At 51.5% G+C, this 12,728-nt stretch overlaps 1 protein-coding gene across 1 annotated transcript in view; it reads left to right on the top strand.

The window, feature by feature from the left end:
* Cgnl1 (cingulin-like 1) overlaps positions 1 to 12,728 on the top strand; it is a 107,705-nt gene that overhangs the window by 84,659 nt on the left and 10,318 nt on the right. The window contains exons 9-13 of the mRNA XM_013009947.1: positions 773 to 976; positions 2,033 to 2,137; positions 5,285 to 5,437; positions 6,744 to 6,914; positions 9,472 to 9,711. Coding sequence (XP_012865401.1) covers positions 773 to 976; positions 2,033 to 2,137; positions 5,285 to 5,437; positions 6,744 to 6,914; positions 9,472 to 9,711 — 873 coding nt within the window. The remainder of the gene's footprint in view (positions 1 to 772; positions 977 to 2,032; positions 2,138 to 5,284; positions 5,438 to 6,743; positions 6,915 to 9,471; positions 9,712 to 12,728) is intronic.

Here is a 12,728-nt window from a genome sequence, read left to right as displayed (position 1 = left end):
AGTAAAAAAAAAAAAAAGACTCTCTTCTCTAATTTACCAGAAAAGCAAAAAGAAAGAGCTGTACTGAAGATGTGGCTTAAGTGATAGAGCACCAGCTGTGAAAAAATAATGCTGAGAATTTGAAACTTTTGAATTTAAGTTCCAGTACAGCACAAATAAAATAACAGTCCTGTGTGTAATCTGTGTGTTCACAGTGTCGTACAGCCAACATTGCTGTCAACTCTAGAACATTTTCATTACATTCCAGAAGAAAGCCTGTTTCCATGCTAGCTGCTCCTTGTCCCTTCCCATCTCCCTCCCTCTAACCTAGGCCAACCCATTGATTTGCTGTTCTGGTCATGGGATCTTTTATGACTTGCTTGTTCCAAGTAGAATCAGGTTTTCAAGGTTCATCTCTGATACTGTAGTGTGCATCAGTAATTTATTCTCCTCGTGACTAAGAAATACTCCATTGTGTGAACAGACTATGTTTTGTTACCCACCTGTTTGTGAGTGGACATCAGAGTTATTTCCACCTTGAACGTACTTGGAATAAAGATGCTCTAAAGATGCAGGAACACATTTTCGTGTCATCCTACATCTTTACTTAGGTGTATACCCAAGAGTGATATCGCCGATTTGTAGGGAAACTTGGGTTTCACATTTTGTTGCCTCTTGTTGCCCCCTCTCCAAACACGTTTCCACTTGGTGGTATTCATTTTGTGGAGTGGTGGGTGGGTTGTTGTGAGGGGTTACCCTGTTGGACCTTGGTATGTTTGGTGTGTTGTTACAGAACGTGGAGGTCCTGGCCGGCCGGAGCAGCGCGGAGCAGCGGCCGGCAGGGGCTGGCCTGCAGGAGAAGGAGCTGGCCGAGGAGAACACGCGGCTCCGGCTCCAGATCGCAGAGCTGCAGCGCAGGGCGACTGAGCTACAGGAGCAGCTGGAGGCCCGGGGAGGCCAGGAGATGGAGGCCAAGGATGCACTCCTTAAGTGCAAGGTGAGGACCGGCCTTCTCCCCTGCCTGTGGGCACCCAGGTGAGAGGGAGCCGGTGGAGGGTAGGGTAGGAACATCCAAAATCTATCTGGAGGCGCAGGGTTTTCCTTTCACCCCAACATCAGACACCCCAACCTTTCCCAGGCTCCACCTTCAGGGACTTCCAGACAGCTGTTCCAGCACTGTGGGGCTGGAGGCCCTCAGGACCGTGCTCTTCTTACGCAGTTACAGGGCGTGGCAAAGCCGCTCCGCAATGGTCTCACCTGTGGAGGTGGGAAGCTGTTTGTGCGACAGACACTGACCGTGACCAAAGGACAAATCTGGTGCCCATCAGAATGACTGATGTAATTCTTACAGCACCTTCAGGCTAAGGCTGGAGATTTGCATTTAAAAAAGTAGCAGCCAGGCACTGGGCACCAGTGGCTCACGCATTTAATCAGCAGCTGCTGGAGGAGGCTGAGACCTAAGGATCACGATTTGAAGTCAGCTCAGGCAGGAAAATCTGTGAGACTCTAATCTCCAGTTAACTACCAAGAAGCTGGAAATGAAGCTATGGCTCCAATGGTAGAGCTCTAGCCTTGAGACTAAAAAGCTCAGGGACAGCGCTGAGGCCCTGAGTTCAAGCCCCAGGACTGGCCACATACACACAAAAAAGCAGCCAGACCTAGGGTCACAGATGGAGGACATCTGAGGACTTGGCTGCTGGTCTGTGGGCGTCTTCATGTTCATTTTCTTTCCTTTTTGTTTACTGTTCTGTGGATTTGAAATCATGGTCTTGTGGCTTGCGAGGCAGGTGCTCTACCATTTGAGTCAAGCCCGCAGCCCTTTCTGCTCTTTCCAGTTATTTTCCAGACAGGGTCTTGAATTTTTTTTTTTGTTTTTCAGTACCAACACTCAGTTGGCACTGAGAGTCCCCCGCCCTGGCCTTCCACACAGCTGGGCTGAGTCACAGGCATGAGGCACGGCAGTGGGCCCGTGTGCGTCCACTTGCTTCCACTGAGTCAGCATCATGAGGCCGGGAGCACGAGTGGGTGCCTTCTAACCAGTGTTGCATTGTAGGGTGAAATGCAGCAGCTAGCGGAGGCCCTTGAGAGTGCCAGGAAGGAGGAAGAGGCGTCCACGGAGGCCAGGAGGGCCCTGGAAAGCGAGCTGGAGAAGGCCCAGGTAAGCACGGGCTCAGCTCGCCTCTCTTGCAAGCGGGCGGGTAGAGATGGCCGCCACTGGTTCTCTTCATTCTTTTTTTTGTTTTCCTCGTGTCATTCCTGGACCTTGATCTGAGGGCCTGGGTGTCCTTGAGCTCTTTATTTTTGCCCAAGGTTCGCACTCCACCACTTTCAGCACAGCTGCACTTCAGGCTTTTTGGTGGCCAACTGGGGATTAGCGTCTCATGGACTTTCCTGCCCGGGCTGGCTGTGAACTGTGATCCTCAGATCTCCACCTCCTGAGTAGCTAGGATGACAGGCGTGAGCTGCCAGTGCCCAGCTGGTGAAAACCTTTGTGCTTGAGAGCTGGCCAGGGGAAGATGGCTGAGATCCTGTGCTATGCAGAGCCATATGTCTGCAAAGACAGAAATGTAAGAGAGGACTGAGAGCCCCTCTGAGGGAGCACCATCTCCCCCAGAAGCAGAGCCGCGCTCACCTGTTGGCCCTACTTTGGATGGAGCTCATCTTGACCTTGAAGCCTGTCTCTCCCGTGTTCACTGTCTGCCGGCTGTCGTCTTGGATTTCCTTCTCTTCCTCCTCCTCTTCCTTTTCATTTTTTCTTTGCCAGTCCTGGGGCTTGAACTCAGGGCCTGGACATTGTCCCTGAGCTGCTTGTTCTCAAGGCTACCACTCTACCACCTGAGCCACAGCTCCACTTCTGGATTTTTCTGTGTGGTGCTGAGGAATCCAACCCAGGGCTTGGTGCATGCCAGGCAAGCACTCTACCACTGCACCACCTTCCCAGCCCTGCTCTTCTTTTTGGTGGTGGTTCTGGCCTTGAACTCGAGGCTTCACACACCCAGCCCCTTTGGCTTTCGTGATTTTGCAGATAAGGTCTCACCTTTTGCCCAGGCAGGCCGGGGTCATGATTTTCCTACAGCTTTTGCACAGGGCCGGGGTGCTAGCCCTGAGCTAGTGCTCTGCCACGTTGAGCCACCTCCACTTCCAGCGTTTCTGGTAGTTTCGTGGAGATATGAGTCTCATAGACTTCCTTCCCTGCCTGGGCTGGCTTCACACCATGATTCTCAGATCTCAGCCTCCTGAGTAGCCGGGATTATAGACATGAGCCACGGGCCCCTGGCCTGCCTTGCTTGTAATAGAGAGGGTTTCATGAACTTTTTGCCCAGGCTGGCCTGGAAACTCAATCTTCCCAATCTCCATCTCCTGAGTTTTTACAGGAGAGAGCCACTGCATTCTGTTTTGGCTTCCGGTTTTTTCTTAAATCTGGATCTTTGTCACCAATTCTTGGACTGGCTGTGTGTGGCTGGCAGTTTCGCCGCGTGCTGGTGATGGGTCACGACGCTTACTGTGGGTTACCCAGTCAGCTGCTCAAGGGTGGGGTTTAAATTCGTGAGCTAGTTGAGGTTAGAAACAGGAAAAACATTTCTACTTGAGACAAACAAAAAAATCGCCATCTCTTTGTCATGCATGCACCAAATGTGGGACGCAGACTTTAGAGCCTCGCAGAATGTCTGCTTGGGCTAAGCGAGGATGCTCCTGTACATCCCAGCTCCTCTGCATGCAGAGACGGGAAACCGAGGTTCAAACCTAGCCTGGGCAAAAAAAGTTAGCAAGACCTCACCTTAACACATACCCTGGGTGTGGTGGTGTGTGCCTCTGGCCCCAGCTATGCAAGAAACAGAGGTAGGATGATCCTACCAGGCTGGCCCTGGTCAAAGCAAACAAATACATCCCACAAAAACTCAAGACCCTCTTTTGAAAAATAGCCTAAAGCAAAAGGGCTGGAGGCATAACCCAAGGGATAGGGTGTCTGCCTAGCAGGCCCAAGGTTCTGAGTTCAAACCACCAAAGAAAAAAGTGCTTGTGGAAGTTCAGCTGCTGAGGATGAGTGTGAACTCTGGGTAGAACAGAAGGCCTCGGGGCTCCGTTGGGTGTCCCGGCCACCCAGCGTGTGGCTATACACTCCCAGGAGACCTGACTGCTTCCCCCCTCTGCTCCTACATGAGCTTGTGTGGACCGGATGCAGGAGTGCAATCACCTGACGCTCTGGGGATTGGGGGCCAAACCCTTTGCTCAGGTGTCCTGCATGCCTGACACCCTACAAGTTGGAAACCCAGAGGGAGCTTAGTCCTGGAGCAAGAGGGAAAAGAAATGGGTAACGTTTTCAGGTCAATATTTTATTTTTTTGGTGCTGTTCCTGGGGCTCGAACTTAGAATCTAGGTGCTGTTTCTGAGCTTTTCTTTTTTTGTCCAAGGCTAGTGCTCTTGAACTACAGATCCACTTCCAGGTTTTTGATGGTTGTTAATTGAGTCTCACAGACTTTCCTTCTTGGGCTGGCTTTGAACCATGGTCCTCAGATCTCAGCCTTTTGAGTAGCTAGGATGACAGGTGTGAGCCCACTGGTACCCAACACTCACCAGAATCTTTTTTTGCCCATCCTGGAGCTTGAACTCAGGGCCTGGGCACTGTCTCTGAGCCTCTCTGTACCCAAGGCCAGCGCTCTACCACTTGAGCCACAGTGCCACTTTTGGCTTTTTCTGAGTAGTTTATTGGGAGATAAGAGTCTCACAGACTTTCTGCCCTGGCTGGCTTTGAACTGTGATTCTCAAGTGTCAGCCCTCTGAGTAGCTAGGATTACGGAAGTGAGCCACGGACACGCCCAACTCTCACCAGAATTTTTCATTGCAAGACTTTATACTTGTAGCAATGGATTGCACCTTTGCATATGATGAATATATTCATCTTCATATTGGCTGAAGACCATAGTGAACTTGCATCCGTTTCTCTGTCATTCTTAGCTTCCTGTCCCACATTCCTGGGGTCCAGGATAACCCTGCGGTATGGTGTTCTTGAACAACATCTTTGATTCTGTTCCCAACTGAAGCAGGAGGTGGTGGAGGCTGCTCCTCTGACCGGGGGGTGGAGGGGGTGGGGGGGGTTGAGGAAGGCAGCTGCCTCCTGCCCTGTTGGGCAGGGGACTGATTTTTAGCTATTTTTTGCCACCAGCCGGATCCTGTGTGGGCCATGGTGGCTTTAGTCAGGTCTTTTTGCATGCCGATGGTCTGGTGGCTGTGGGCCGTGGCCGGGCCGTGGCCCCCTGGTTGGCCGAATGGGGACGTGACGGCCTTGCCCTGCTCTGCCCTGCAGAGGGCGCTGAGCCGCACCACGCAGGAGCACAGGCAGCTGTGTGAGAAGCTCCAGGACGAGCCTGAGCAGAAGGAGCAGCTGAGGAAGCTGAGGAGCGAGATGGAGAGCGAGCGGTGGTGCCTGGACAAGACCATTGAGAAGCTGCAGAAGGAGGTGAGGGAGAAGGGGCGGTGGGGAGGGCAGACTGCCCCTCAGTGACTCAACCCTCTCTGGGTCTGGGACTCCTGTCTTCGCACAAATGTGTCAGGGATTCGCAAATACTCAAAGTCCTCTTTAGACTTCGGGAGAATCGCTGCTGCCAAACCAGGCACCAGTGGCTCATGCCTGTGATCCTAGCTACTTGGAGGCTGAGGTGTGGAGGATGGCATTTTGAGGTCAGTGTAAGCAGAGAAGTCCATGAGATTCCACCTCAGTGGAAGAAGTTGAGCATGTGGTCGTCCATGCTTGTTGCCCTGGCTCAGAAGGGAAGCCTCAGCTGAGATCCCATCTAGATGTCTAGACACAGGTCTGGACAGGAAATGAGAACCTAGCTCGAAACAACTGCAGTGGGGCAGAGATGGAGGTGCGGCTCAGCAGTAAAGCACCTGTCCAGCAAGCACCAAATCCTGAGTTCAAGTCCTAGTACCACTAAACACAACAACAAAAACCAGACTTCGGGCACCAGAATTGCTTGTAGATATCTTAGCAGGTTAGCGTGGGAACACACATGGAACCAACTATTCCCTGGGTTGAAACCTGCATCTGTGTGGATCTAGCATGTGGCTGACATGTCCAGGAGTTGGATCGCTTGGGCCCACAAATGCCCATAGGGGACAGAACAAGGCCAGAACAAGGAGCTGAGTGGACACAAGTGACCTCTGTTTCCTGACGCCTGCTCACTTTGCTAGTTTGTATTTTGTGTGTGTGTGTGCGTGTGTGTGCCTGGCCTGGGGTTTGAATTCAGTGCCCGGGCACTGTCTCTGAGCTTTTCTAGCACTCTACCCTTTGAGCCACACCTCTACTCCTGGCTTTCTGCTAGTGAACTGGAGATAGGAGTCTGGGCAGGCTTTAAACGCTGAGCCTCAGATCTCAGCCTCCTGAATAGCTAGGATTACAGGCGTGAGCCATGCACCAGGCTCTCGCTTTTTATCTTTTCTGAATTCTGTCTAGGTGTGTGCATTCAGTTCACTCTGAACATGACTCTAGAAAGTGAGATTTCAGGGCTGGGCAACTGTCCTCTTGGAAACTACCAGGTACTGAGAAGCGACAGATGTGCCCAGCTCTAGAACTGCCCGGTGGCAGCACGGAGCTCAGACCCCAGGACTGTGTGTCCAGGCCTAGAGGATGCGGCTGCCCCTCGGCCATGCGGTTCTCATGCAGAAGCTGCTCAAGCTGAAGGGTGTGCAGGGGACCCAGCCTCAGGGCCCAGACCTTCAGCTGCTCACCCCAGGGAGGGCTCACATTGTATCCCTTCTTGCAGATGGCAGACATTGTTGAAGCGTCCCGCACATCCACCCTGGAGCTCCAGAGCCATCTGGATGAGTATAAGGAAAAGACCCGCAGGGAGCTCACAGACATGCAGAGGCAGCTGAAGGAGAAGACCCTGGAGGCAGAGAAGGCCCGCCTGGCAGCCTCCAACATGCGCGAGGAGGTAATTCATTCCTCCTCCTCCTCCCTCCCTTGTTCAGGCTCCCGAGATACCACTTTAAAATGCTTCTGGGAAGATTTGAGGGTAGACTTTTTGTTGTTGTTGTTGGTCTTGGGACTCAAACTCTGGGCCTGGGCATTGTCCCTGAGCTCGTCAGCTCAAGCATTCTATCACTTCCAGTTTTCTGGTGGCTAATTGGAGATAGAGTTTCATGGATTTTCTTTCCCTGAGATGGCTTTGAACCACAATCCTCAAAGCTCAGCCTTCTGAGTAGGACAACAGACATGAGCCACCAGGACCCAGCTTCATATTTTATTTTTGTGTGGTCTCTTTTCTTTCTCTTTATTATCTTCAGTTGCACAAAGTGTTTTTAATTCCATGTCAACCAATGAGTATGATGCGTCTTGATCCATCCATGTCACCCCTCCATCATTCCCCACCCTTCTCCTCAAGTTGTCTGGTGCATTTTTCACATCTGTACATTGAATGTTATGACTGCCTTTGCCCACCCTTCCTCTCCCCATTCATCCTCCCCATGGCCTTCCCCCCCCCCCCCAGCAACTTCCTGCTGCTCATTTAGTGTGAGTCATTCGTCATAGGAGCTACGCCCAGGGGAATCCTCCATTCGAACCATACACCAGGCAGTTCGTATGTCTTCATAGATCATTTCCTCCTCCATTTCTAGATATCTGTTATGTGGACAAGTGATATTCTAAAAGGAAAAAAACAACAAAAAAAACTCCCAGGTGAAATGGCCGTAATGGTAACTGGTCCTTTTTCTTTTTTAAAAAATTCGTCTAAAATCTTCTGCCTAAAAAGTTCAGCTGTAACTTACAGAAGGGGAAAGGGACCAGCTGTGTTCACGTGACTCATCCACACTCCCATTGTATTTTATTCCTGGCACAAGAATTGCAGGAATGGATTTTGTCATTCGTGGGAATACAGGCTTCCTTATTGGCATAGGAGTGGTGGTATGTCTCCGAATAGTGCGAGTTAAAAGGAGGCCTGGGGGCTGGGGGCAGGGAGGGTCAGTGGTAGAGCTTGTCTAGCATGTGTGAGGTACTGACTTCAACCCCAGCATCACCCCCCCCCCCAAATGTTACTCTACCTTGATTTTGATACTTGAGAGTACTTGAGCTGAGCCCTGGGAGTTCACACCTGTAATCCTAGTTACTCAAGAAGTTGAGATCTGAGGATCAAGGTTTAAAGCCAGCCCAGGCAGATAAAACCAAGACTCTCCTCTGAAATGAACTAACCAGAAGAGGATTTGTGGTTCAAGTGCTCAGGAGTGCCAGCCTTAAGCAAAAAACGCCACAGGATCCCCCTGGGCCTTTTCATAGTGTCCCATGCCAGAGCAAACTGTGCTCCCCAACCGTTGCCTGGACCATCTGTGGGCTACTGGCACTGAAGGGGTTACACAGAGGGGAGAAAAGGCCCTGAGCTTAGTCAAGCCCTACTGTTGACACAAAACAAAATAAAAAAGACTAGGGCTTCCCTTCATCTTGACCTCCAAAGAAGAAAAATCAAAGGGAATGTTTGTGATTGTTTGAGTAGAAAGTCAGGAGCTCCCCACACAGAGTGGATAGTACTTTCTCAAGGTCATACTCCTGCCAGCTGCATGACCTTGAGCAGTTCACTCCAGTTACCTGAGCATCTCTACCTCTTTAAAGTGCAAATCTTAGTCACTTAGTAATTAAATCATATGTGACCCTATATAGGAGAGACTGAGTACAGTCCCAGACAATAACTGGGTCCCTTAATTCTAAAGTTTATTTTTGTTCACATCCACTGCCAAGAGCCCAAAGACTCCACAGGAAAAGGAGTTTTCTTTAAAAAACAAACTCTGCATTTCTTTGATCAAAGGAAGGTGGCTCATGAGTCACTGCTGAAGCTGTAAAAGAACAATGGCTATTTATCCCCAATTCTAAAACGGTGCTGAAAGCTCCTGATAACGGACTCAAAGCAAGGTGCCTGTTCCTTGTCTGTGAAATGCTGGGGACCGGAAGTGTTTTGGACTTGAGTGTTTTTCAGATTTGAAATAGTTGCCTAGACTCCATCAGTCGAGTCTTTCCTTCTCCCTTTTCCTGGTGTACTGGATTCCCAAGTCTGTGCCTTTCCCTACACCCCTTCTGCCATCTCCAGGAGGTAGGACATTGTTGGGGAGCCTGCCCAGATTCTACCTTCCCTTCCCCATCTCAGAAATGAGAATGAGTTCTAGGAGCATTCAGCCTTTGAAAAATCCATGTTTTATTCAAAGCTTATTGGTTTAGTGCCACCTTGTGGATGAAGATGAAAACTACAGGTTATGATGGTGACCAGCTCATTTGACAAAGCAATGGTTGTGGCCTAAAAAGTGCGCGGATATATGGTTCAATTTTGTGCCTGTTTCTGCTTGATTAATTTTGGCTTTCTTTCACCCTGACTTTAAGCCTCCTCTGAAGTGCAGTAATTACTCTCTGGGAAGCACTTTCCTTCAGAGTGAGCCTGTGCAGCGTGTTGGGGGGAGGTGTGTGTCTGTGTTATTAACCCCATGAGACCCCCGCCCAACTCTCTCTCCTAGATGCGCCTCCTGGAGGAAGAGTTGAGGGACCATCAGCGATCTCAGGAGGAAGAGCTCATGAGAAGGCGGCTTCTAGAACAGACACTGAAGGAGCTGGAGTATGAGCTGGAGGCCAAGAGTCACGTCAAAGATGAGCGCAGCCGGCTGGTCAAACAGATGGAGGTCTGGGGTGGGCCACTAGGGGCCTGGGCCTGTTCCTTCAGCTCTGAGGAAGCCCTGGGGTTTTCCTTTTGGTTTAGGGTTAGCCCCTTACATGACATTATAATTTAATGACCTGTAGAGGGTCACGCTTAAGGGAAAAGGTAGTGTTTTTTTGGGTACTGGGGCTTGACTCAGTCTCATGACTTTTTTTTTTTTTTTTTTGTTTAAATCAAGGCTGGCACTCCATCCCTTGAGACACAGCTCTACTTTGGGCTTTTTGCTGCTCAATCTTTTCTGCCTGGGCTGGTTTTGAACTATAATCTTCATAGTTTAAGCTATGCTGTGCCCAGATGCTTGTCCTCAGAGATCCCCCAGCATTCCCAGTGTGGAAAGAGGGAAAGGGGGGAGAGAGGAGAGTGGGAAAGTGAGGGAGGAGAACAAGGGAAATGGAGAGCAAGAGAGGAGGAATGAAAGAGGATGGACAGCTCTGTACAGGAAGGAGGAGAGAGGCAGGGGGAGGGGAGAGTGAGGGGAAAGAGAAGGGAGGGAAAGGTGGTAGGGGAGGGGTGTGGGGAGGAAGGAGAGGGAGCCAGGCAGGGGGAGAGGAAGAGAAAGGAGGTAGATGGGAGAGAGAGGAGAAGAAAGGAATGGGAGAGAGGTGAGGAGGGAGAGGGAAGGATGCAAGGAGGACAGGAACAAGTGAAGGAGAGGTGGAAGGGGAGGAGACAGGGAGATGAAGAGAGGGTTGAAAGTAAGGAGGGGGGAGATGGAGATGTGGAGGGAAGATAAATGGAGGCGACAGGCTAGAGGGAAAAGATGACAAAGTGGAAAGTTGGAGAAAGGAAGAGAAAGAGACAGGATGGAAACAGGGAAAGGAGAGGGGGGAGGGGGAGAGGTGCAGAGGGGGGGAGGAGGAGGAAGGGAGCAAGAGCAGACAGAGGGGAAGATAGGGAGGGGGGAGAAAGGAGGAGGAAGGGAGCAAGAGCAGACAGAGGGGAAGATAGGGAGGGGGGAGGAGGACAGGAGGAATAGGAAGGCAGAAGGGGAGAGGAATGAGGGGAAGAGATGGGGAAAGGGAGGTGAAGAACTGGAGAGGCAAGGGGAGAGAAGGAAGGGAAAAAGTGGGGAGGGGAAGGAAGAGGAAGGGATGAAAGGATGGAGAGAGCTACAGGAAGGAGGAGGAGAAAAGGAGAGGTAAGGGGGGGAAGGAAGAGAAAAGGCAGGTCATACAGAGACTAGCAGGGGAGAGGGAGAAGACGGGGGGGGGCAGAGGTAGAATAGGGGGAATGGGAGGAGACTGAGGGGAGAGGGGAGGATGGAGGGAAGAGTAGGGGAGAGAAGATAGAAGAGAGGGTGAAAGGTGAGAAGGAAGTAGGGGGGAGGTATGAAAGGATGGAGAGAGGGAGAAGAGCAACAGGGAGGACAGAAGGATGAGGGTGAGCAGAGGGAAAGGAGGAAGGAGACAGTGCACAGAGAAGAGAAGGGAATGGCGGAAACAGACTAAAGGGCTGGGAAGGAGACAGGAGAGAAGAGGCTAGAGGGAAGAGTGGAATGAATACGGGGGAGAGGTGGCATCACGGAAGGGGAAGAGGAGAAAAAAGAAGATGAAGGGAGAAGACGGAGTGGGGATGGAAAGAGGAAGGAGACAGTGGGGAAGTTAGGGGGAGGGGAAGGGAATAGAGGAAGCAGGGACTGGAGGGGAAGAGGTAAGAGCAGACGTTGGGGAGGGAGGAGTGGGTGGGAGGAGAGAGGGAGAGTGAGGGAAGATAGGCAAGAGGGAGGTGGGGAAGAGGAGATGAAAGGGAGATTGGGAAAGTGAAGGGAGAAAGGGAGGGGGCAAAAGAGGGATGAGTGCGAATGAGAAGGAAGGTGAGGGAGGGATGAAAGGATGGAGGGAGAGGGGCAGGAAAGGAGATGGAGAGCAAGGAGGAGGGATGTGGAGGGGAGGGGAGGGGCGTAGACCGGAGAAGAGAAGGGAATGGAGGGGACAAATCCACTAAGGGGCTGGGGAGGCGAGAGAGAAGACCCGAGGGAGAGCAGAGTGGAAAGGGAGAGCTGGGTGGTGGGGAGCGGTGTGGGGAGAGGTGGCAGAGGGCGAGGAAGACAGGGACGGTGGCAGAGTGGAAAAGGAGGATAAAGAGAGAAGATGAGTAGGAGGAGAGGGGGGAGCAGAGCAGGCAGGGGAGGAAAGAGGAGGGAAAGCAAGGAGACGGGAGGGAGGGAAGAACAAGCGAAGGACATGGAGGGAAAAAGGGACTAGAAGAGGAGAGATGGAGGGTAAGAGGGAGGGGAGGAGAATGAGAAAATAGAGATGAGAGGAGGAAGGAGAGGGAAAGAGTAGAAGGGAGGGAGAGCAGGAGAGAGCGTAGAAAGGGAGGGGAGCGTGGGGAGGGGTGTGGAGAGCAGGGGGGAGGGAGGGAGGACAGGAGAGAAAAGGAATAGATGGAGAGAAGGTAGGGGACGGGAGAGGAAAGGGAGAGTAGAGGGAGGAGAAAGGGATGAAAGGACAGGGAAAGGGAATAGAAGAGACAAGAATGGGGAAAGAGGAGAGGGACAGAGGGGAGCAGAGGGAAGAGAGTGCAAGGAGAGAGGCCAGACCGGGAGAAGAGAAGGAAAAGGGAAGAGAGGAAGGAGAGATAGTGGCAGGCGGAAAGATAGAGGAAACAGGAGAATAGAGTGATAGGAGGGGAGGAGGAGAGGAGGGGTGGGCTGAGCAATGGCTTCCTTCAGCATGCATGGCTTCCTCCTTCAGCTCTGCCCGTCAGGGCAGCTTCTGCCATGGAAGGTTTCATTAGACTCCCTTCTGCCACTATAAATTGATTTTATTTTTTTTACTTCAGGAGATCATTGTAAGGCAAGCTAAGGTGGGTTCCGTTCACTAGAACTGAACTGTGCTTTAAGGCTCGGGCACAGTGCTCAGATAAAGCCAGAGCCTGCATCTCAAATGTGACTGGGTTCTTTAGAGGCAGATAAAAAGCACTTTAAGAACCGATCTTAGGGCTGGTGGCTGGGGCTCACACTTGTAATCCCAGCTACTTAGGACTGCGGTCAAAGGTCAGCCCAGGCAAAAGTGAGCAAAATCCCCATCTGAACAAATGAGTGAGACACAGTGGCCC

This window comes from Dipodomys ordii, unplaced genomic scaffold (genome assembly GCF_000151885.1).
Source record: "Dipodomys ordii isolate 6190 unplaced genomic scaffold, Dord_2.0 Scaffold11, whole genome shotgun sequence".
Taxonomy (NCBI): Eukaryota; Metazoa; Chordata; class Mammalia; order Rodentia; family Heteromyidae; genus Dipodomys; species Dipodomys ordii.
Note: the sequence above shows the minus strand (reverse complement) of the source record. Positions and strands in the feature narration are given on the sequence as shown.